The 26,371-nt window shown below is 39.7% G+C and overlaps 1 protein-coding gene across 1 annotated transcript in view; it reads right to left on the bottom strand.

Annotated features, from left to right (window-relative positions):
- The window catches only part of LOC132867590 (contactin-associated protein-like 2), a 230,874-nt gene extending 204,960 nt beyond the window's left edge, over positions 1 to 25,914 (bottom strand). The window contains exons 1-5 of the mRNA XM_060900576.1: positions 25,905 to 25,914; positions 25,187 to 25,297; positions 11,422 to 11,615; positions 6,419 to 6,566; positions 1,581 to 1,784 (exon numbers count right to left, since the gene is read on the bottom strand). Coding sequence (XP_060756559.1) covers positions 1,581 to 1,784; positions 6,419 to 6,566; positions 11,422 to 11,615; positions 25,187 to 25,297; positions 25,905 to 25,914 — 667 coding nt within the window. The remainder of the gene's footprint in view (positions 1 to 1,580; positions 1,785 to 6,418; positions 6,567 to 11,421; positions 11,616 to 25,186; positions 25,298 to 25,904) is intronic.
- Between the last annotated feature and the right edge of the window lie 457 nt (positions 25,915 to 26,371).

Genomic DNA, 26,371 nt, shown 5'->3' with positions numbered 1-26,371 from the left:
GACCCACCTTCTCTTGAGATTCAGTTCATGGACAGATGTCCTGACATTTAACTTTAGAATTTGCTGGTATAATTCAGAATTCATTGTTTCATCAATGATGGCAAGCTGTCCTGGCCCAGATGCAAAAAAACAGGCCCAAACCACGATACTACCACCACCATGTTTCATAGATGGGAGAAAGTTCTTATGCTGGAATGCAGTGCTTTACTTTCTCCAAACATAACGCTTCTCATTTAAACCAAAAAGTTCTATTTTGGTCTCATCTGTCCCCAAAACATTTTTCCAATAGCCTTCTGGCTTGTCCACGTTATCTTTAGCAAACTGCAGACGAGCAGCAATGTTCTTTTTGAAGAGCAGTGACTTTCTCCTTGCAACCCTGCCATGCACACCATTGTTGTTCAGTGTTCTCCTGATGGTGGACTCATGAAAATTAACATTAGCCAACGTGAGAGAGGCCTTCGGTCGCTTAGAAGTTACCCTGGGGTCCTTTGTGACCTCACCAACTATTACATGCCTTGCTCTTGGAGTGATCTTTGTTGGTCGACCACTCCTGGGAAGGGTAATAATGGTCTTGAATTTCCTCCATTTGCACACAATCTGTCTGACTGTGGATTGGTGGAGTCCAAACTCTTTAGAGATGGTTTTGTAACCTTTTCCAGCCTGATGAGCATCAACAATGCATTTTCTGAGGTCCTCAGAAATCTCCTTTGTTCGTGCCATGATACACTTCCACAAACATGTGTTGCGAAGATCAGACTTTGATAGATCCCTGTTATTTAAATAAAACAGGGTGCCCACTCATACCTGATTGTCAGATTGTCATCCCATTGATAGAAAACACCTGACTCTAATTTCACCTTCAAATTAACTGCTAATCCTAGAGGTTCACATACTTTTGGCACTCACAGATATGTAATATTGGATCATTTTCCTCAATAAATAAATGACCAAGTATAATATTTTTGTCTCATTTGTTTAACTGGGTTCTCTTCATCCACTTTTAGGACTTGTGTGAAAATCTGATGATGTTTTAGGTCATATTTATGCAGAAATATAGAAATTTCTAAAGGGTTCACAAACTTTCAAGCACCACTATATATACTGTATATAATGCTAGATATGTTTCATAAGAAAAAGATACAGGGTTGTACAGTGATGCAGTGGTGAGCACTGTCACTTCACAGCAAGAAGGTTCTGGGTTCAAACCTCGGGGCCAACTGGGGCCTTTCTGTATGGAGTTTGCATCCAAAAACTGGCTACTCTAAATTGACCACAGGTGTGAATGTGAGTGTGAACAGTTGTGTTAGCCTGTGATAGACTGGTGATCTGCCCAGGGTGTATTCCACCTCTTCCCCAAAGACAGTTCTTATTGGCTCTAGTTTCTCCCATGACCCTAACATATAAATGGAAGAGATAATGAATGGATGGAAGAAAAGATATAGCCTACTCACACCTTTCCACTCCAACACAGAGTACTTACAGTACACATCTTTCCGTGTTCATATAATATTTCCCCTCACGCCATTATACATGACACACCTATAGATGATCATTCTGTACTGATGAGTAAAGGCTCTTACCCAGGTTTATCTGGAGCAGCAGTCTTCCTCTCCTCAGCTCCAGTGTGATGTAATCACCCTGCTGACCCTCACCATGCAGGATCACTCCATCACTTTCACTTGTCTTAAACTTCAGCGATATCACGTCCTTCAGGATCTTCATCTTCTTCATCTTGAAACGGTAAGAGATCACGCCCTGGCCGTCAAAGTTAATAACATCGGCCCCTGAGGAACCAGAATGTGAGAGAGAGAGAGAGAGAGAGAGAGAGAGAGAATTGCTTACTTGTCTGGTCAGTAAAAAAGAAAGCCACTTCATATCTGCATTTTTGTACGACAAGCTGCAAACTGCTTACTAATAATTCTGAACCCAACTGGGGGGATCACTCTTTTGCATGACATTCGGTACCTTGTCAAGTTTAAGTATTCCTAGCAGCAATCCATCAATCAGTCCCTATTGCATAGAGAATGCTGCCTTGTGCATTTTTAGACTAGACCCCAAAAGAGATGCTTGTCAACAAATTCCAGGATGTTATTTATGGTGTAAGATAAAGTATGTCTACCTTTGTTGGCATACAACCAGTCTTTCTGGCTCCTTGCAAATATTCCAGGGGGTATACCCACAATTTTAAGCCATGTGGTTTGCTGTGCCACAGTGACCTACTCAATGAGCTTGGTCTGATGGCTAGTGGTGGTGATGGGACATTTGAAACCAAGGCTGTGAGGTGTGTGTCAAACAAGAGGGGGTGTGTCAGATGAAGCCTTGTTTCAAGACATGTATCATATTGCAGAAAACCACGTAACCAATGACAAATGAGGCCTTGGTTTGTGTGGTAAACATCAGTACTGAATCGCAACAAAAAATTTCACCTCCTTATGCTTTTGTGCATTCTTTATTTGTGGCAATTTCATTTACACAGACATCGCTTACACATGCAATTATAACCATAAATTACATATATTAACATATTGAATTGGGGCGGCACGGTGGTGTAGTGGTTAGCGCTGTCGCCTCACAGCAAGAAGGTCCGGGTTCGAGCCCCGTGGCCGACGAGGGCCTTTCTGTGTGGAGTCTGCATGTTCTCCCCGTGTCCGCATGGGTTTCCTCCGGGTGCTCCGGTTTCCCCCACAGTCCAAAGACATGCAGGTTAGGTTAACTGGTGACTCTAAATTGACCGTAGGTGTGAATGTGAGTGTGAATGGTTGTCTGTGTCTATGTGTCAGCCCTGTGATGACCTGGCGACTTGTCCAGGGTGTACCCCGCCTTTCGCCCGTAGTCAGCTGGGATAGGCTCCAGCTTGCCTGAGACCCTGTAGAAGGATAAAGCGGCTAGAGATAATGAGATGAGATGAGATATGAATACATTGACACAGCTGTATGCAGGCACGTGCACACATAGGGCTTTAGGGGTGCTTGAGCCCCTGCCCTTTTTGCCTTGAATTAAATGTTGCCCTTTTAAAATAATAATAATAATAATAATAATCCTAATAATAAATAATACAGTCCTGTTAGAAGTTTAAAACAACGGCGGTACAAAAACTCCACGGCAATCTACCAATTTTCTTGTAATCCGCGGTGGTTGTGTGCGTTGAGCTGCCGCTTCTCTGTCCATTGCTGCTCTGCTTGAGTGCAGCCAGAGAGAGGGCGCGCGCGGACAGAGAGAGGGGGCACGCGGACAGAGAGAGGGGGCGCGCGGACAGAGAGAGGGGGCGCGCGGACAGAGAGAGGGGGCGCGCGGACAGAGAGAGGGGGCGCGCGGACAGAGAGAGGGGGCACGCAGACAGAGAGAGGGGGCACGCGGACTGAGTGAGAGGGAAGAAGCTGGGGCGCGCGGACTGAGTGAGAGGGAAGAAGCCGCTGCGCGCGCTCCCACAATGATAACAGAGGAGACGCGACAGTGAGGCAGCTTGAACATGTGAGTTATGGTCTAACAGTTAGCCCTTTCAAACTGTATGTACATGACATTTGGGCGTTTGTAGGGCTACTGACATTTGTGCAAGTAATTTAAGTCTCTGTAGTTTAATAATCTGCTTGTTAACTGACGTGACCTGACCTGTTACTGTTTACAATCGAATGCCTCGGCCGTGCTTTGGTGCACATGCAAGTATCATATATCGTCGGGAAGCTCCTCTTGTATATATACACCGTAACTAGTCGTTGACCTCTTCCACAACGTTCTCAAATCAAATGTGGGTTATGTTTCAGAAAAAAACAAAAACAAAAGCTTGTGAAAAATGTACTCAGAAGCTTATGCAAAGAAGAGAGGCTCTCTGATCTCCTTCTCCTCTTGATTGAAAAAGACATACCCATAAATCACAATGAGGTCATTAATATCTACAGGGACATGGCCCCCAGAAGGTTACTGCTTTAAGGCCCCTGGAATATTAGGCTTCTACCTTATGAGAGGGAGGACTGATTTTTATCATTTTGTCCATTAGGCTATTTACTTATTTGTTCAAAGTTCAGGTTTCACTGTTCAATGTTAAATCTTTAACAATAATAATAATGCACCAGTGTTTTATTGCTTTGCATGTCTTCCAAGCCTATGATAATGTGAGTGACAATTTTCCTGACACAAAAGAAATGGCAATTGCATATCACTTTCACCAACACAGGACACATAGCTAAGTACTTACCTTCCTATTAGTAAGTTAATTTTAATTCTACATTTCCATATTTTGGAAAGGACTGGGGAAAAAAAATCATGCACTTGCTGCCCTTTTTCTGATTTTGAGCCCCTGCCCCTCTATAATCCTGTGCACATCCCTGGCTGTGTGTGTGTGTGTGTGTGTGTGTGTGTGTGTGTGTGTGTGTGTGTGTGTGTGTGTGTGTGTACATAAAAATATGATTACATGGCTTATTTCTGTCATTACTGTTACTGTTAACTACAGTGGTAACAGAAGAACAACTATATTAGCTCTGGTATTAATTTTTGCACCATAACTATGGGCTCATGACCAATTGATTTGGCTGTTAGTAATAACTTTCAGCTGAAGATGTCACCACTGAGGACTGTGTTGGTTGAAGCCTTGAGTAATGAACCTTTTGGTGAATCAGTGAGCTGGAAAGCCTCATTGCTTCATGAAGCCTCATTTGGCAAATCACTAGCTTGTGGGAACAGAATGCTCATTAGTAATGTCAACAACAGAATGAATCATGGTCTGTTTGGCCAGAATGTTGATATCAGTAATACTGGTTGCATATCGATAGATTTGGCCAATTGCGCACCAACACATCCTGGCTTAAAGGTCCTGTCTCAAAGGTCCTGTCTCTGCCTTGTTTGTGAACCATAGTGGACAGTGTCCACAAAAAGATCTTTCTGCCAATTTAACTGAACCACTTTGTTGTGGATTTGCCAACCTCTGCATATGGAATTGCACATCTTTTTTTTTTTTAACAGCGTGTTTCTTTCCAAAACATGGGGACTGTATCTATCCACTTCCAGAGCTTGTAGTACGAACACCATGACATTGCTTTCAATTTTATACACCAACCCCAGCCCTGTAACCCTTCCCAACCCCTGGTACACCACTACATGCAACCGTTATAGGGGTTTCTGAAGATGTTGCAGTACTAGCCATATAGCTTTTACTCTGAGGACATTCGTATGCTGAAGCTAGACCTCATTTTTTCTATCTTCCTTTCATTTTCAGGGAGAAAACTTAAAGGCATACCTGGGGGGGGGATGCCTTGACCAACAGCTTTGGGTGATCCACAGTTGATTTTCCCCAATACAATGACATTGACAATGGCATGTGAGCCATCCAACATTTCCGTGATAGAGGTACCAGTACGTGCCTCACCCTGTTGCAATGACTCCCATAGTTGTAGTCCTGTCTATAGGACCACTGTACTCATTACATCTATTGCAGCAGGCACCCGGAGCAAATATGCCATTCTACTAGAGATACAACTTACACTTGCCAGAATGCAAGCTTTTCATGAATTAATGGGCAAGGCTTCATCAGCCTCTACTACTTATGAGATAACCATTCTCAACACCAGAGGCACTGATCTCAAGCCTAGTGTTTGTGCATCTCTCATTACAGCCAGGATGCTTGCCAAGTCAGAGTCAATGCTCTTAAAAAGCCAACAGCTCAATGTCCAGACTACAGAAATATGTAATATGTCCTATTTCACCATCTGTTGTTTACAAGCACAACAAAGCCTATCTTTCCCCCTGCCCCTGCACTGGGGATCTCAGTCTAGTATAAAATAAATGCTTAGTTAAGTGTGGATTAGGTAATTATGGTATTCTTAATAATAGGATTTTGGGCAATGCTCGTCCCTACCCTCCTTCCCCATGCTGTATCATATGCACCCATACTGTCTGAATGACAGTGATAGTAGCATTAGCATCAGGGATACACTCTTGTAACCATGTTTTGTTGAAGCACGTAATGTTACATTCCTGATATTCCATTTTATTTCCCAACAATATTTGGAGCTCATCCATTTTATTTGCCAAGAACAACACATTTCCCAGAAGGATTAAAGGGAGAAATGGTTTATACTGATGTTTCTTTGTTCTTTGTTTGGTGATGTCTCCTCTTTAGCTCTGTCAAGAACTGTAGCCTATCTGTAACTTGAAAGGTTATAAAATATATTTTGACCTCAGGTAGTTTTGCCCATGCTGCATTGTGTATAATCAGTTCATCTCTTTACACATTCAAGGCTTCTTTATAGAATGGCACTACATTTTTGATACAGCTAGCAATCCTTAATGTAATTATGAATAATGCAAAACGTCAAGATAAGTGCCGCTTCCATTCCTTAGGTGTCTCAGTGGATATAAGAAGTACAGATTTGAAATACTGTGAGTGTTTTGAGTATGTGTGTGTGTGGTGTGTGTGTGCACTCACAGTACAAGCAGCCATAGATCTCTATCCTCAGGCCTATCCGACCTTCTTCGGTCCAATCCAGAGGGATGAAGCGTAGAAATCGGGCCACAATAACATGCTGAAGGTCGTAACGCACCACACTCTCAGTGTTCGTGTTTCCTGTAAATGCCTGCAAATAAAGAGCCAAACAGTCATTGATTTTATCCCAACACAAGAACTTTTTTTTTTCCAAACACTGAGGAAAGGCTTCAGGACATCTTTCCTTGCATCCATCTCCAAAAACGTGTTTGTATCTGTTAGTACCCAAGTGTATTCCTTCCTGCAACTGTCTCCAACAGTTTTACACAAAAGGACAGGATGAATTAATTTTGGTGCAGTTAATTCCAGCTCAGGCCTTGGACCTTATACAGTCAGTGAGTATGTTAATTAGTTGGCTACAAGTCAAGCCACACTGAGACTCTAATGCCTGGTTTAATCAAGTACCTTTTTAATTTAAAGCAGCTGAAGAGAGACAATGGAGCATGGGTTTAGGCAGTGAGCTGATTGTAACTATCACAAGTAGCATATTTTATTGGTCTCCATGGTTACAGTTAAGGGGCCATAGCTTATTTTCTCATGAGGCCAAAGAGAGGACCAAAAAACAAAAAAAGTCCAAGTTCAAGCTGCATTCAGACCAAAAGGTTTGACGTTTACCAGAAGATGTGACTGTTTAGAAGATCCATAAGATCAGAAGTTAGAGTCCAACAGAGAGTACCAACAAATCAGCAGTTCACACGATTATTTTGAGACCAATTTGCCCATGCAAAAATCTGCACTTCTCCACCAACCAGCAAGCCTTTATACAGTTTGAAGTTCTAATCCCAGGACTATCTGTATCCTGGTGGTGTTTGTATGATGCTTTCCCATCACATAAATCTACCCTTGAAAGTTTGGAGGTGCTTTTCTGGAGGTTAAGTTTCTGACTGATTCTAGAAAATCATCAAGAAGAACAATTTTATCATATGTACACTTAAGCACAGTGAAATTTCTCTCTGCATTTAACCTATCTGAAGCAGTGAACACACACGTGAGCAATGGGCACACACACACATACCCAGAGCAGTGGGCAGCTATTGCTACAGCACCCAGGGAGCAGCTGGGGGTTAGGTGCCTTGCTCAAGAGCATTTCAGTCCAAGGCTGCCCCATGTTAACCTAACCACATGTCTTTGGATTGTGGGGGAAACCGGAGCACCCGGAGGAAACCCACGCAGACACAGGGAGAACACGCAAACTCTACACAGAAAGGACCCCATCGGCCACTGGCCTCGAACAAAAATAAAAATAAAGAAAAAAAAAAACATTGAATTTGAAGTTGTGTCCAAATTTTGACAGATACTCTATCTGGTAGAAAGATCTGTAGAAAGTACAAAGCTTAGACAGTGCTGTAGATCAGTCTTAGAATGTAAAGAACTCCCTACTTCACACTTTAGAGCTAGTATGAGACATTTGAGGAATCTGATTTCATACCTGCCAACTGAGCACACAATTCTGAAACCCAATTGATGAACCCTGAATTTCAAATGCTCCCAAAACCAAACTGCATGACTTCTTTGAACTGTGAGGAACTCATAACTTTTATGAACTCTCCATTTATCTTCCATGGATGAATAATAAGAAAAATCCGTAGACAATTATAACAGGTTTTTCACCAGTGTGCACCTAGAGCTTTCTCCAGGTCTCTGAACTGTCAAAGTTGGATCTGCTGCTCAGTGACCTGTTTAAAGGAAAAGGTTGGACATAAAATTTCCAGCCAGTTATCATGTTCTGTCTGTCCAGATAGACAGGCTGACTATATTTCAGAAATCTGGTGGGTGGAGGTAATACCACCGACCTGCCACAAGAGCTTCTTTCATATAAGATATGAGTTTGTTCTCATACATAGGCTACTGTTTGTATACAAACTAAAAACATGGATATGTTTGGAATGTTTTCTTTGCTATAATCAGCCTTTTTCACACCTGATTTCCAGTTTGATTATGCGTTTAGTCCAGCCAACAGATGCAGGATAAAATATGTATCCACCCAGCTGTTAAATGGATAAAGCTAAGACAGATGTTACATATGCTAAGATATTATGTAGCTGTTTCTTCTGTGTGTGTTTTATCTTAAGAAATAAAACTCAGTGAGCCATGCTGTTTACACCCAGATGTGAAGCATAGTTCCTAATACTACTCCAAAAAGCACTGAATAACAACACATTTTAACTTTTTTTTCCCCCCACAGGCCATACATTTTATCTGATTATATGTAGGTACATTAAATATTGTGGAATGTCAACAAAACAAATTAGTTCCTGTTATCACTTAAGTTATAACAGCTATAAACAGTTGTTCCTTCACCAGCTTTTCAGTTTTCTTGAGTTTGAAATTAATACAACAAATATGCTTATCATGTTAATAAAGAAACCACAAAATCCTCCGTCCTGAAGACTGCCTCAAAAAGTTACAGCTTTAAATCTGATTGTTACGTCCTGATATGGAGAGCATAGCATCGATTCATAGTTGAAGAAAATATTGGCTGAGGAAGTAACACTTTAACCTTGTGTGTTAAGATTTAAGAACAGGCATGTAATGATATATCGCGGGATGATAAATCGTGATACAAATTAATGACAATTTGAATTGTTGAAATAAAAAAATGAACTGCGATTATTATCAGGCTGCATAATTGCTTTGTTTTTGTTAGCTGTGATTGCTTTGTTTCAACAGCACAAGGTAGAATGATGTAAAGTAGTGTGAATGCACGTGACTTCACCGGAGGCAGAAGTAACACAGCTCTCTAATGACATGAAAACACACAAAAAACAGATCTAAAATGGGAAAGAGCTGTTGTGTTTAGAAATAAATTTAACATGAAATCAGAGCTTTCTTTTTGCAGACTGCTGAAAGCTAAATGGAAGAGAAGCAAATGGAAGTAGTACAAATAAAAGTTTATTAAGAAAAGGCATTTGTTATTACCTTTTTTACTTATAATAAAATGAATATTTTAGTTAGTAGGACATTATACTTTACTCTAACTTTTATATATGTGGGTAAATAATTATTGTTGATTTTTAAGAAAATTAAACTTTTTTTTACAATTCAACAAATATAACATGTAAGTTGATAGAGAATAGGAAAATAAATGCTGTTTTTTGTCATAAAATGTTTATTTATTTGTTTGTTTGTTTGCTTACTTATTTATTTCTTTAATCAAAAATATTGCGGGGAAATCAAATCATGAACCCAATACTGTGAATCAAACTGAATCGCGAATTGCGTGAATCGTTGCATGCCTACTTAAGACGAATGTTTCCTTAGACTTAAACACAAAGCCTTGTGAACGTTTCCAGTCAAAGGTGTGAGCTTTCCATATCCGCACTTGAACTGTCTAATCAATTAAAGCCATTGATATGGCTGTGGTTTAACAGAAGTTGGATTTTAGATATCACATTGGAAACCTTGACGACCTCTCACATACCAAAAACTGTTTCATCCACTTGTTCATCTGAAGCTAGTACAATTGTTAGAAATCAGCTGGATTAAAATCTAACTTGTGCAAATCCAATGGGGACTGTAGAGGTATTTCATTTGCATTTAACCTGTATAAATCCCTGCACATTTGTACTGGAACAGGGTTGTCAAAACAACATGCTAATTTGGATTAATTAATAAAAAATAATAACTGGTCAAAAAATGAACACATATTAATCACACGCTGTGATGCCTCTTAGTCCCATACATCACTGTGCATAGCACAATTTGAGCATAAATACACTGGTCCATAGTATCTTTCTAAACATGATGGAAGCAGATGACAAAATGTTGCTTGGCCCAGCGAATGGAAAATTTACATGAGGAGGAGCACCATTCTGTGCAACTTCCACAATAAGAATTTCATACCATCAGAGTAGTTCACGCCTGAAACATCACCTCAACGCAAAGCACTTAGCAGCGAGCTTGGAGGTCAGACCTAGTTTAGCCCCTGATGCTACAGTGAACAACCAGTCTCGTCAAACCACACTCAACGTATTTTTAATAAATTACATATTAAAAATCCTCAATTCTCATGCATACCTGATGTCAAGCAGAAATCAAAAGCAAAACGATCAAATAGGAGCTTCATTCATCATCCACCGCATGCTGTGCTGACAGGACGGAATTACAGCAATGTGTGATGTGTTGAGTATATGATGGCATGGACTTCATCAAAATCCATGCATCATGGCAAAGCATGTGATAAAACTCCTATTGATCTGCAACAGGTCTGTCACTTGTGACAAATGAATGAGAATATAAATGGAATTCTTTTAAGCTCATACAACACATGGAGACATTGAACAAAAATTCCTATTGGTAATACACAACATCCATCCATCATCTATACTGCTTATCCATCAGGGTTGTGAGGGAAACTAGCTTCAGGTGAGATGTAGTGTACACCCTGGGCAGGTCTAATACAAAACATGTGATAATACAAAATAAACATAAAAATAAATAAAAAAAAAAACAAAGAAAAGCAATTTGAAATGAGAGCACATAAAAACTTATCTGCATATCATTTTTATAATTTTGCCGTAAATATATTCCTTAATCTGTATCGGTCATCAAAATATTATACTGTTTTAAAAAATAAAAAATAGCCGTGACTTTGTAGGCTAAATAAAAGTGTACACTGCTGTTTTTTTTAAATTCCATTCACACTTCCCAAAGTTTACAGCTGATTTTCTCCAAATTTGATTTTCTATTAAGATGATGACACCTTGAACATTCTCTCTAATTTATCTGGATTGGCTCCACCAAATTTAATAAATGACCCCTCATTGTAAATATAATAAATATCCAATTAAAAAAAAAACTTGTATTTTTTTGACCAACTGGACTCATTTTGTGGAGACAACTATATGTTGTAGAAGTTCCTTCATATTCATGTTTATTTTGAGTCTATGCAAATCTCAGGATGTTCTCTAAAACCAGCAGTACACAGAACTGAGTGCAGTAATTACCCAGATGTTTCCATCCTGATGGTAGGGTTTCCAGTTCCTTCCTGTGTCGCTGGAGAGCAGCCGGTAGCGCGTGGTCCAGTCTGAGCTGCTGTATCGACCCTGAGTGGCGACAGCAGTCACCTGCTTCCTGCTGCCCAGGTCCACCTGCAGCCACGGGTAATGATCAGTGTCGAGAGGAGACCAGCCTCCAGCACCTACACACCCGGAAAGAGCAATCCATTCACATAGCAAACACAGAAAACATCCAATCCAACTATAATGTAGTCATTAAACTTTGACTTGATGTTCCTGGTAGAGTATCGACACACATTTCTTTTCTTTTTTTTCCACACACACACACACACACACACACACACACACACACACACACACACACACACACACAATAACTATAAGGATCACACTGCATGCTTGACAAAAACTGCAGGGACAAACAACACAATAAGGGGAGTAATTATTGAGTCACGTGTATTTGTGTGTTCTGCAATGTGGATTGTACAGAGATTTGAGTTGAAAAGGTGCAATGTTTACCATTTCACAAAAGCAAAGGCTTGTAAGCAACTGCTAATACAAACCTGATAACTGTCTTTCCTCACTTCATTTTTCCTCCATCAAAGTACAAAGGATTTTAACACTGTGTGAATGTAAATATAGTCTCACACACAGGTGTAGTAAGCAGCTACATTTATGACATTATATTTACTTGTGTAACTTTTTGAATATATTCTACCACTAATGTTAGGCTACGACATTTAGTTACAGTAAACAACCAACATTTTATACCAACATTTTATAATTCGTCAGTCTTCCTGCTTCATTTGTTCACTCATAATTTTCTCTTTGATTTTCCAAAGCCTGTCACATCCTCAGGTTCATTATTGAGGAGTTCATGCCCTCCATCACTATTTCATGTACCAAACAAATGTTGGAAGACATAGTAAAGTTGGCAATGGCTGAGACATGGCTGATATAAATTTGTGGAATCTATGCCGAGGCAGGATGAAGCTGGCCACAAAAGCTACTTTTTGATAAACTGGGAACAGGTTTTTGAACCAGTTCCATTTAGGATTTTGTATACCTTGGCACAAGCAAGCGAACCAGCCTGCATTTTCAAAAGTTTTGAATCGAACCATTGTAATCAAAGATGTGTCATGAACTTAGGGTGTTGCACAACATACAACAGAAGTAAACAGTAGTAGCAATGTCAGAGCACACTGATTACCTCCGATCTTTTGTTCTGCTATTGCTGATATTTGTTTCCACTCCATTTTTTCTGAAGATGTATTCTTTTCCATTGCGTTCTCCATTGCTGTGCTCTGCTTCCTATCCAAATGACACACCCATTATCATGGTTTTTGCTGGGAAAACCACCTACAGTGGTGCTTGAAAGTTTGTGAACCCTTTAGAATTTTCTATATTTTTGCATAAATATGACCTAAAACATCATCAGATTTTCACACAAGTCCTAAAAGGAGATAAAGAGAACCCAGTTAAACAAATGAGACAAAAATATTATCCTTGGTCATTTATTTATTGAGGAAAATGATCCAATATTACAGATCGGTGAGTGGCAAAAGTATGTGAACCTCTAGGATTAGCAGTTAATTTGAAGGTGAAATTAGAGTCAGGTGTTTTCTATCAATGGGATGACAATCAGGTGTGAGTGGGCACCCTGTTTTATTTAAAGAACAGGGATCTATCAAAGTCTGATCTTCACAACACATGTTTGTGGAAGTGTATCATAGCACAAACAAAGGAGATTTCTGAGGACCTCAGAAAAAGCATTGTTGATGCTCATCAGGCTGGAAAAGGTTACAAAACCATCTCTAAAGAGTTTGGACTCCACCAATCCACAGTCAGACAGATTGTGTACAAATGGAGGAAATTCAAGACCATTGTTACCCTCCTCAGGAGTGGTCAACCAACAAAGATCACTCCAAGAGCAAGGCGTGTAATAGTCGGAGAGGTCACAAAGGACCCCAGGGTAACTTCTAATCAACTGAAGGCCTCTCTCACATTGGCTAATGTTAATGTTCATGAGTCCACCATCAGGAGAACACTGAACAACAATGGTGTGCATGGCAGGGTTGCAAGGAGAAAGCCACTGCTCTCCAAAAAGAACATTGCTGCTCATTTGCAGTTTGCTAAAGATCGTGTGGACAAGCCAGAAGGCTATTGGAAAAATGTTTTGTGGACGGATGAGACCAAAATAGAACTTTTTGGTTTAAATGAGAAGTGTTATGTTTGGAGAAAGGAAAACACTGCATTCCAGCATAAGAACCTTATCCCATCTGTGAAACATGCTGGTGGTAGTATCATGGTTTGGGCCTGTTTTGCTGCATCTGGGCCAGGACGGCTTGCCATCATTGATGGAACAATGAATTCTGAATTATACCAGCGAATTCTAAAGGAAAATGTCAGGACATCTGTCCATGAACTGAATCTCAAGAGAAGGTGGGTCATGCAGCAAGACAACGACCCTAAGCACACAAGTCGTTCTACCAAAGAATGGTTAAAGAAGAATAAAGTTAATGTTTTGGAATAGCCAAGTCAAAGTCCTGACCTTAATCCAATGGAAATGTTGTGGAAGGACCTGAAGCGAGCAGTTCATGTGAGGAAACCCACCAACATCCCAGAGTTGAAGCTGTTCTGTACGGAGGAATGGGCTAAAATTCCTCAAAGCTGGTGTGCAGGACTGATCAACAGTTACCGCAAACATTTAGTTGCAGTTATTGCTGCACAAGGGGGTCACACCAGATACTGAAAGCAAAGGTTCACATACTTTTGTCACTCACAGATCTGTAATATTGGATCATTTTCCTCAATAAATAAATGACCAAGTATAATATTTTTGTCTCATTTGTTTAACAGGGTTCTCTTTATCTACTTTTAGGACTTGTGTGAAAATCTGATGATGTTTTAGGTCATATTTATGCAGAAATATAGAAAATTCTAAAGAGTTCACAAACTTTCAAGCACCACTGTATATTTTGGTTCCAGCTGGGAACCAACTTTTCACGTTCTGAACCAATTTATTTTTCGTCAAAAATCTCTGAATGGCAAAATTTGCTTGGTGAACCAGAACAGAACCTGTTCCCTGTTGGTGGAAAAAGGGTAAAAGAGAACCACTAATTTTCCCCTTCAGACGGCAAAAATAATAGATGTTACAAGTTGCCTACTTTGTGCTTGAAAAAGGGCATTCCTTTGTACAAGATTTCCATGAAGTTTATACGTGTTTATAACAATTGTAGGGATGGACTGCCATGCCCGTAACCATACTAACCATTTTTGAACACACCAATCTCTGTACTCGACGCCATGTTCTATCTCCGCCCATTCTTCTGACTCCCTGTAATGGTATTGGATACAGAGACAATACCGGATACCAAATACAGTGATGTCATGACTGCTTTAAACTCGCGGCGGAATCGAATTTCTTTCTCTCTGGTGGTGGATTCCACGCGTGAAAGAGAGAAGCTGATGCATTGGTGCTACTGAAGGACAAAGAACAAATGAACGAGCTATTGATACTGGACCTTTAGCTAAAGTGCAATATATTTGACCTTCGCAGAGTTGTAATAATAACTGAATCGGTTAGTTACTGCAGCCCACGCAGTGTTTCAAAGAGAAAAGATGACTGGATCCCTTTTCCCTTTTTCAACATTGACGAAGTATAAACAAGATTCCTTCCAGATCATCGGACAACTGACGGGACACCAAGGATCTTCAGCTGACGAGCTGTAAGGAACAAAACTGTCTTTTCCCTGGATCTGTGCTCTGCGCTATCTTCAGAAGGCTCACTTTCAATCGCTAATGAGTAAGGCTGCCATATGGGCAATTGTTAGTCTTAGTTGTGGCTAGTTAATGTGAAGAGTGTTGTTTATTTGAATTCATTCATGGTTTAAATGTACACATTTTGATTCACATGAAAGTCGGTCTTAGACAGCATGTTGTTTGATTTATTTTGTTTACTATCTGTATGTAGTTAGATTGTGCATGTTCTCTCTCTCTCTCTCTTTAACTTTTCCTGTGCTGACCATCCCCCTTAGGTGCGGCTGGCACAGAGTTCGCATTCCATTCGCATTCTACACACACACACACACACACTCACACACACACACACACACACACACACACACACACACACACACACACACACGTGATTTCCTTATCACATTTTAACATCTACTTGCCCCTACACTGTAACACTGGCTATAGCTTATTACTTCTGATCACAATTAGTGCCTTATTTATCATACACACTACTGATTCTTATTTGTATACATTGTATCACAATTTATATTGAATTATTCCTTGGCTGCTATTGTTGCCATATCTGACCAGTATTAGTTTGCTAATTCATGTCAGCTATTTCAATAAATTATATTGTTGGAATAAACTGTGTCCTGTTTATTGTTACAATATCACTGAAATGTCAACCTCTGCCAAGAAAAGTATTCTAATTGCCTTCACCCATTTGGTGGTTATATGAATGTTATAGATCTAGAGTAAATGTATTACATTAGAGCTACAATACTCACTAAACTATAGCAATATCACCAAGTTATTCCAGTGATTTTAACAGTTTAGCTAAAAACTATTAGACACTTGAATGATTAATGAATTTATGAGACTGATTCCTTTTTATATGAGACTGATTTGATAAGCCTATTGCACCTACACAATGCTGACCTTAGAAAATAGACAATTATCTAATGATATTATGCGATGTAAAATAAATGGCTATAATTCCTAAATAGTTGATGCAGTATTTGTAAAACCCTTGAATTAAAGCTGAAAGTCTACAGTTCAATCACATCTTCATTGCTTGATTTCAAATCAATTGTGGTGGTAAATAGAGGCAAATATAGGAATAATATTGCACTGCTGTCCAAATACTTATGAACCTGACTCTGTGTGTGTGTGTGTGTGTGTGTGTGTGTGTGTGTGTGTGTGTGTGTGTGTGTGTGTAAAACATTCTAGAATTTGGGGTACATTTTGCATCTCCAAGATAAACCTTTTGTTATATTTCCAAAAGAAATCTTTATTGAATCAGTTTTAGACAATAATGCAAATTATTGCAAACTTTCACCAAGAGTAATGCTTGATGTACATTTTAGACCCAATTTATTCATAAAACATTAACTAAATGACTTGTACCCCTCCCCACACATTATTGGCTGTTTTCTACTACTGATTGATACATTCAACTTGAATAAGCATGAAGTGACGTAGTTTAACAGTCTGTTTGTTGGGGTTTATTCTATTAACTGTTATAAAATCAATTACATATAAAGTCTATTTTCATATATATATACAGTGGTGCTTGAAAGTTTGTGAACCCTTTAGAATTTTCTATATTTCTGCATAAATATGACCTAAAACATCATCAGATTTTCACACAAGTCCTAAAAGTAGATAAAGAGAGCCCAGTTAAACAAATGAGACAAAATTATTATACTTGGTAATTTATTTATTGAGGAAAATGATCCAATATTACATATTTGTGAGGGGCAAAAGTATGTGAACCTTTGCTTTCAGTATCTGGTGTGACCCTCTTGTGCAGCAATAACTGCAACTAAACATTTCCGGTAACTGTTGATCAGTCCTGTACACCGGCTTGGAGGAATTTTAGCCCATTCCTCCATACAGAACAGCTTCAACTCTGGGATGTTGGTGGGTTTCCTCACATGAACTGCTTGCTTCAGGTCCTTCCACAACATTTCGATTGGATTAAGGTCAGGACTTTGACTTGGCCATTAGAAAACATTAACTTTATTCTTCTTTAACACTTCTTTGGTAGAACGACTTGTGTGCTTAGGGTCGTTGTCTTGCTGCATGACCCACCTTCTCTTGAGATTCAGTTCATGGACAGATGTCCTGACATTTTCCTTTAGAATTCGCTGGTATAATTCAGAATTCATTATTCCATCAATGATGGCAAGCCATCCTGGCCCAGATGCAGCAAAACAGGCCCAAACCATGATACTACCACCACCATGTTCATGTCATGACACACTTCCAAAAACATTTGTTGTGAAGATCAGACTTTGATAGATCCCTGTTCTTTAAATAAAACAGGGTGCCCACTCACACCTGATTGTCATCCCGTTGATTGAAATCACCTGACTCTAATTTCATCTTCAAATTAACTGCTAATCCTAGAGGTTCACATACTTTTGCCACTCACAAATATGTAATATTGGATCCTTTTCCTCAATAAATAAATGACCAAGTATAATATTTTTGTCTCATTTGTTTAACTGGGCTCTCTTTATCTACTTTTAGGACTTGTGTGAAAATCTGATGATGCTTTAGGTCATACTTGTGCAGAAATATAGAAAATTCTAAAGGGTTCACAAACTTTCAAGCACCACTGTATATACACAAACAGGGGTGGCACGGTGGTATAGTGGTTAGCACTGTCGCCTCACAGCAAGAAGGTCCGCGTTCGAGCCCCGTGGCCGGCGAGGGCCTTTCTGTGCGGAGTTTGCATGTTCTCCCTGTGTTCGCGTGGGTTTCCTCCGGGTGCTCCGGTTCCCCCCACAGTCCAAAGACATGCAGGTTAGGTTAACTGATGACTCTAAATTGACCGTAGGTGTGAATCTGAGTGTGAATGGTTGTCTGTGTCTGTGTCAGTCCTGTGATGACCTGGCGACTTGTCCAGGGTGTACCCCGCCTTTCGCCCGTAGTCAGCTGGGATAGGCTCCAGCTTCCCTGTAGAACAGGATAAAGCGGCTACAGATAATGAGATGAGATGAGATATACACAAACAGTTATTCCATGAAATCAACTCGTACATGAGCTGATAGGCGACGAGGCGCAGAGCACCGAGTTGGCTATAAGCCATGTACGATGAGATTGAGTGGAATATCTGTTTTATTCTGTCCACATTCACTGGATTTTGAGAAACAGAGCATTTTTATTTTTTATCAAATTTGATAAATAAAAACTATATAAAACGTCCGACAAAATCATTTCCGCTCAGAATGTAACCAAGCCAGTGAAATGACAGTAGCAATTTGTGAAAAATGCTATAATAATAATTCTTGAAAAATAAAAAAAGACGTTCTTACCATCAAATACTTTTATTCCATATTTTGTTGCTTTTTTTGTGGTTTTGTTTTCAAGTAGAGTTTTTATTTCATACTCGGTTCAGCAGCACGCGCCACCATTTTGTTTTTAATTTTTCTCTATTCACGGTCTATGAGCTGATAGCCTAGTAGTAGAGTAGCCCATCAGAGTGTGCGACTGCTCATATCCAGTGAATGTATAAATATTCATAAGTATATAAATACTCGTATATATCTGTAGTTGCTTAAGTAGCTATATCATTTTCCTTTTCTAAGCACAAAGAGCAGTGATAAGGTGCGTAATAAGGTGTGACATCATCCTCAGTAGGATTTGATATCTGGTCCTATTACAGAATCATTATTTGCAATCTGGCTTCAACAGGATAAACAGAGTGTATCTCTGGATAGAGAGGATTTGGGTGCTCTTTAAGGCACAAAATTCCATCTGAAAAAAAACACACTTGGCCCTGTCGATAAGTGTATACGTATGGAGCTAACAAACGATTAGGGCTGGTTGACCTAAAGTGTAGACCTAAAAAGAGATGCTTAACAGTAACATAGTGAGAAGAGAAGAGGATGAGTGAAAGGAGGTCAAGATGAGAGGACAGCCAGTGGGGTGATTTTACTGTAACCTGCCATAGAGACTGATGTTCTGATAAGATAAGGGGAGTAAAAGAAAGCATCTGGAAGGTAAAAGAAGGCAATTCAGTGAAGTAAAAGAAGTTTGTTGAGATTCTTGACAGCCCCAGTCTTTTCTGATACAATAATTGGAAAAGACAGAGGTATGATAAGTAAAAGTGATTGGATCTGGTGCCTAGCTTGGGAACATTGAGTTTGAGAAGGGAATGGACACTGGAGGGGACCATGCACACTCATCCTGGGAACACCGAGTGTGAGGTGGGAATGGACACTTGAGAGGACCATGCACACACATCCCAGGAACACTGATACCCCTTTTCCACCAAATCAGTTCCAGGGCTAGTTCGGGGCCAGTGCTGGTGCTGGTTCACAACTCGTTCAACTTGCGAGCCAGCTGAGAACCAGTTTGTTTTTCCATAGCTCACGGTGCTAAGGGAAGCCATGTCATTACGTCGCTGTATACGTCAGTTACGTCACTACGTTTGCATAAACCTTGGCGCAAATATCGAAGCAAAAACAACACAGAAGAAGCAGCAGCAACAACAATAATAATAATAATACCGTATTTTCTGGACTATAGAGCGCACCTGTATATAAGCCGCATCCGCTCTATTTAAAAAATTTTTTTTTTAAAAAGATATACAAGCCGCACCGGGCTATAAGCCGCAGATATCTATGTTGAAAAATTAGATATTTACTGCATGTACAGAACGATTTTGTACTGTAAATGTACATGTATGTACCTGAACAGATTCTTTCCGAACAGTGCCTTTTAACACGGCAGCAACTTTGCTGATTAAAACGGAACAGAACCAAGAGAAAATAACCGGTATTTATTTACCTTCATTTCTCCTGTGTTTGAAACCACAAGTCACTTTAATCATCTTCGCTGGATTTGAAAATAATTACCAGTTAGTAATTTGTCATGCGTGTTCTATCTGCTAAAGATCTGCTAATTCTTCTTTGCATTGATTTTTCGTCTATCTTATTTTTGATTCTACTTCCGGTTAGAGCGCCCCTAGCTCTCTCTCTTTTTTTTTTTTTAGTCACCCAGGTTAGTTGTAGAATAGGCTCTTGAACCATACCCCAGTCCAGCAGGTGGCGGTAATGCACCTCATACGTTAAGTTGCCAACCGCCATAAAAATCCAAGAAGAAGAGCGCCCCTAGCGGTGGAAGAAAAATCCACAGAATAGCCGCACCTTTGTATAAGCCGCATGGTTCAAAACCTAGGAAAAAAGTAGCGGCTTATAGTCCAGAAAATACGGTAATAATAGTGGATGACTTCGCATTTGTACAGCTGCTGCTTCTCGTCGCTTAAAAATGGCGATCTTTCGCGGTCTTGTTATTGTTGTTGGTCTTAACAACTCCGCCCCCCGCTGACGTAAGCGGTTCTTTCCTCTGGCCCAGCAGAGAGTTGGTGCTAGCCTGGAACCGGTTTTTCTGGCCCCAGAGCCAGTTCTTTGTCAGTGGAAACAGAAAACCTGGTTCCAAACTAAGCACTGGCCCCGAACTAGCCCTGGAACTGCTTTGGTGGAAAAGGGGCATGAGTGTGTGGTGGGAATGGACATTGGATGGGGCCATGTTTTTTGAGAGGTCAGAGCGAACAAAAAAAAAAAAAAAACCTGCAGGAAACTCACACAGAAATTGAAAGGACATGCAAAACTCAATATGCAATGGTACCCTCACTGCCAATGTCCCATCATCACCATATTTAATTCATATGAAAAGGTGCAAAGGTTTAGGGTTTGGGATAAGACTGTCATTCAAATTTGGACAAATCAGGTTCTCAGAAATTATACAGTGCATTGAACAACCAAAAGCAAATCCGAATACCAATGACAGCACACCTATCCATGGCCAGGAGCCTGAAACAGCAAAACTAGCTTCGCTGTCTATGTGGGATTGAAAGACTTACTCTTTCCCCTGTCAATCAAAGAAACACTAAATAATTGTGGTGTTTCCAAGCTCATGTATTAGGGCAAGGCCTGATAGATGGCCTTCCCGTGAGTGTGTTAAGCAGCAGTTCAAAAAGATGCAACAGTTGGCTTCACAAGTAACCGAGGAAGTACAGGAGGGAGTCTTCACCCTCCCTGGTTTGTAGTTGTACAGAATAGAGCTAGTTAATGGACAGGAATTGGAAAATGACCAAATCAGGAAAGAAAATCAAAAGTATTAATGAACACTTTGGTAGAAGAATGGAACATTTCATTAAAGATGTCTTCTATTTGCTTCTGTGGCCTACACACTGTCTTACTTTCAACTACAACGGACAAACTTTGGAAATTTGCCTACATTAATGTTGAACATCCCCCTAAGTTTGCAAAACAACACTACAAAGAATAATGCATGTTTGAGAAAAGTAAGCTAAAATGACGGGTTGATTAATGCAAATAAATACGAGAGTGTATTTAAACCAAAGAGGAATACGAGGAAATAAGTCAAATTGGTTGCATAGCCTATAAATGTCATTTTGCCTCAGGCTGAGGGGATTTAATTCACTACAGAGAATGAAAAATAAAAATGAAGTGCAGGGATCAGTGGGTCTGTGCATCTTATTAACACTCCAATCTCATGCACGGCCACATTTCTATTCAGCAGAGATTTCATTCTTGGGCTGAATGCTGAGCACAGCCATCTTTCCACCTTTGCCAACTTCAACTAATTCCCTGCTCTCCCTTTCATTAGTTTCCTATTGGTTCGCCTGATCATCTGTCCCCAGTCTTCCCATCTCACTACCTTTCCATTTCCAGCTTGGAAGGACAAGCAGGTTTACGTTTGACAGGGATTTGACCTTTTCCTCCCTGTCTCTACTTCACAGATGAGCTAGTGCTAAACAGATGCCTCAATCTCTGCTGAATCAGAGTACTTATGTACTGTAGAGGATATCCTTCAAAAATCATGGAAATATTTTATTGAAAATAGTACAAAGACAACATCTCAAATGTTAAAACAATTTTTTAAAAAATATATATGCTCATTTTGAATTTGATGTCAGCAACACATTAAAAAAAAAGTTAGGACAGGGGCATATTTACCACTCTGTTGCATCACCTCTATTTTTAACAATGCTCTGTAAATGTTTGGGAACTGAGGAGAGCAATTGCTATAGTTTTGAAAGTGAAATGTTGTCCCATTCTTGCCTGATATACAATTTCAGCTGCTCAATAGTTCAGAGTCTTCTATGGTGTATTTTTCATTTTATAATGCACCAAAAGTTTTCAGTGTGTGACAGGTCTGAACTTTCAGGCAGGCCAGTTTAGCACCCGGACTCTTTTACTATGGAGCCATGTAATTATAATAATGTGTATAACACTGCTTGGCAATGTCTTGCTGAAATAAGCAAGGCCTTCCCTGAATAAGACGTCATCTGGATGGCAGGGTACATTGCTCCAAGACCTGTATATATCATTCAGCATTAATGCTGCATTCCCAGATGTGCAAGCTATTGTAAATGAGCATAAATGAGGCCCAGAGAAGGCAGCAGTGTTTCTGGATATTGTTTATATATGGTTCTTCTTTGTATAGTAAAATTTTAACTTGCATTTGTGGATGCAGCGAATGTGTTCACAGACAGTGGTTTTCAGAAGTGTTCCTGAGCCCATGCAGTGATTTCCACTAAAGAATCATGTCTGTTTTTAATGCAGTGCCGCCAGAGGGACTGAAGATCCAATATTGGTTTTCAGGCAGCCAATATTGGTTTTCGTCCTTGTCCCTTACGTATGGTGATTTCTCTGGATTCGCTGAATATATATTTTTTCTATTTGTCCACAGTCTTTCACAGAGCGGTGAACCCCTCCCCATCTTTACTTCTGAGAGACTCAGCCTCTCTGCGATGCTCTTTTTATACCCAATCATGTTACTGACCTGTTGCCAGTTAACCTAATTACTTTTTTTAACATTACAAAACTTTTCTGCTCTTTTGTTGCCCCATCCCATTTTTTAATGTGTTGCTGGCATTAAATCCAAAATGAGCATACATTTAAAAAAAAAATACAATATCTCAGTTTTAACATTTGATGTGTTGTCTTTGCGGTTGGCACGGTGGTGTAGTGGTTAGTGCTGTCGCCTCACAGCATGAAGGTCTGGGTTTGAGCCCCGTGGCCGCGAGGGCCTTTCTGTGCGGAGTTTGCATGTTCTCCCCGTGTCCGCGTGGGTTTCCTCCGGGTGCTCCGGTTTCCCCCACAGTCCAAAGACATGCAGGTTAGGTTAACTGGTGACTCTAAATTGACCGTAGGTGTGAATCTGAGTGTGAATGGTTGTCTGTGTCTATGTGTCAGCCCTGTGATGACCTGGCGACTTGTCCAGGGTGTACCCCGCCTTTCACCCGTAGTCAGCTGGGATAGGCTCCAGCTTGCCTGCGACCCTGTAGAAGGATAAAGCGGCTAGAGATAATGAGATGAGATGAGATGAGATGTTGTCTTTGCACTATTTCCAATGAAATATAGGGTTTCCATGATTTGTAACTCATCACATTCTGTTTAATTTACATTTTACACAGCATCCAACCTTTTTTTTTTTTGGAAACACGGTATTGTATACACCTGTGTATTGCTTCATACTGATCATTGTTGGTAGACATTACAGAACAGAAAACCATCTATTAAAACTGATAAATGCTAGCACTGGGTGCCATTGATTTTTACACACCCTTTTCCCACACCAGTGATTTTTGGCTGACATGAATCACTATAAACACTGTACACAGTTCTCCAGTTCAGAAGTGTCATTTCCAGTCTCAGTAATGTCAATGATTTGGGCATAAACATCTGTTTGGCATACAAATGTCTGGATCCTTTCATTAGTCTTTTATGATGATGCTTGTTTTAGTGTAGCAAATGACCCTGTCTCAGTGATGTCATCAGGAATGAATATGGCTGAAAAAAATGCCTGGGACATGAATATTTCCGTGACAGGTTGTTTGCTCATCTGCGATGAAAAGTATAAAACTACCCTCCAGTCACATCAAATCCCTAATTAATGGCTTGCAAGTGTGTGTTCTTATGACAACTGAAGCTAATTCTTTACAACAGATGTCGGTAGAAGTGATTCCAAAACATAATAAAAGTCTGTTAAAATTTAGGACTTAAAATCTTTAACTGGTGGAAGTCAAGAACCAGTCTCGCTAATTATAAATGAGAGTGGTTTTTTTTTTACTTATAAAAACAGAATGACGAAGAAAGCATTCATGGCCTGGAGCCATGAATACAGCACTATGGCAAGGGGAAATAGCTTTAAAAATGATCCTGCTCTCTATCCACCAGTGTGTAGGTGTCAAACGGCGTAGCAGTGTGATGGTGCACATTGTGTCACTGAGATCATGCAGCCCCATTAAAAGGCCATGTCCCATTAAATATTTACACAAAGTCCACTGACCCACACTAACAGTGGTTTAATTAAGAGCATGCCTTACATTCACCTGTGTTAGCGATACTGTCAGTTCCAAACATCTGAGCCCTCTAATAAGAACTGTTTTGAGTTTATTACTTATGAAAAGGTAACAAAATTTGATAGAAATGATTTTGATTTGACTATAATGCATTATGTAAGGAATATAACATGATAAGGCATGCTCTTTTAGGAAAAGGGTTAACCTAAAAAAGCTGCTTAGAGAAGCAGCTTTGGGACCTAAAGGTTACCAGTTCAATTGCTTAGACTAGCAGGAATGGCTGAAGTGCCCTTGAGCAAGGCACCTAACCCCCAACTGCTCCCCAGGCTGCTCTGGGTATGTTGTATGTCACTCTGGATAAAAGCGTCTGCTAAATGCCATTAATGTAATATAATGTAAAATAGTCAGACAAGGTAGTGTGATGCAGCCAGACATGAAACAGAGTTACCCTGTACTTGATTATTTTCCAATAACAGCAAGTCCTTAAGTGCCTTACGTGACCAAGAAACCATTCCATCCTGAAAACGTTCTATGAAGTCTTATAATGTTTCATCTTTAACTCTGTTACAAAGCACTGACACTGGAGAGTCTAAAAATCCCAAAATACCAAACACATGGTTGTGGTTTGGTGTGTGTCTTCATGGGTGTGTGTTTAAGGCCTCTCACCTCCTCTCCTGTTCAGCTTGGCGTATTCAGGAGTGTAGCCAGTGGTGAACACCGACGAACTGCTGAAGGCACTATGGGAAAGGGGCGTGGCCAGAGCATCATCACATTTCTCTAAAGAAAACACAAAGAACAATGTAGACATTACAATCACACACATTATTATTATTATTATTATTACAAATGACATTTTACTCAAAAGATGCATCAATGTTCAGACTTTTACTTCATCACTATTCATTTTAAAATACAGAAAGTGAACAGATGGTGCAAACCAATGCAGAGGAGTTGTTATGTGTTAACACAGCTCTGAGCTCATGAGAAAAACATGAGAACTCCAAAGCAAAATTAAGGAACGTTCTGAAGCTTTGTCTCTACATCCTGCACGACATCAACTTGCAATAGATGTAAGGAAATGGGGTCAGAAGGGGAACATATGGAGAGAGAGAGAGAGAGAGAGAGAGAGAGAGAGAGAGAGAGAGAGAGAGAGACTTACGTCAGAGAGCTTTCGTTAGTATTTCTCATTAGCTATGACAGGTCATTTTTTTTAAAAGTAGTTGTCATAGTGTTGTGTAATGTATCAAATTTAAGAGTATGAAGATCTGAACTGAAAACTTGCTTAATTTTGTAAATATGTCTACAAAAAAAACAAAGTTATGAACATTTAAAAATTCAGTGTTTTATAAAATTTCCATTTCTGTCTGTTGCCCCGGTCACAAACCAGCAATCATTTTCCTTTGGTTTAATTTTACATTCATGAGAAAAAAACTCAATCAGAAATTAATAGACCAAAAAGCCAAAAATAAAGAGATGTAGAATTTTGAGTATCAGGGTAAGAATTACAGATAAAGGCTACTTCTTGTAGATCACAATTATGCACCTAGAAGGCTTAAAAGTAATACATCAGTGAAACTGGTCCATCCTTTGTGTTTAAACATAAAAGCCAGAATTTAGTGGGTATATTCACTTTAAAGTGTGAACACCAAGCATGACTAATGACGGTGGTGCTCGAATGTGCTGTGTATAAGAGTGTCGAAATTGTGTTAATTCTCTTCAAAACAGTATTACATTTATACACCTCATTTTTTTTCTCCTTGAAAAAAATATTAGGAAGATCATTGATTTTTAGGAAGGACACAAAATTTTCCTCAGTGATCCGATCTTTCGCAGGCACTAGACAGCAAAGTG

The sequence above is a fragment of the Neoarius graeffei genome, chromosome 19 (genome assembly GCF_027579695.1).
Source record: "Neoarius graeffei isolate fNeoGra1 chromosome 19, fNeoGra1.pri, whole genome shotgun sequence".
Classification (NCBI taxonomy): Eukaryota; Metazoa; Chordata; class Actinopteri; order Siluriformes; family Ariidae; genus Neoarius; species Neoarius graeffei.
This window is presented reverse-complemented; position numbering and strand designations above follow the sequence as displayed.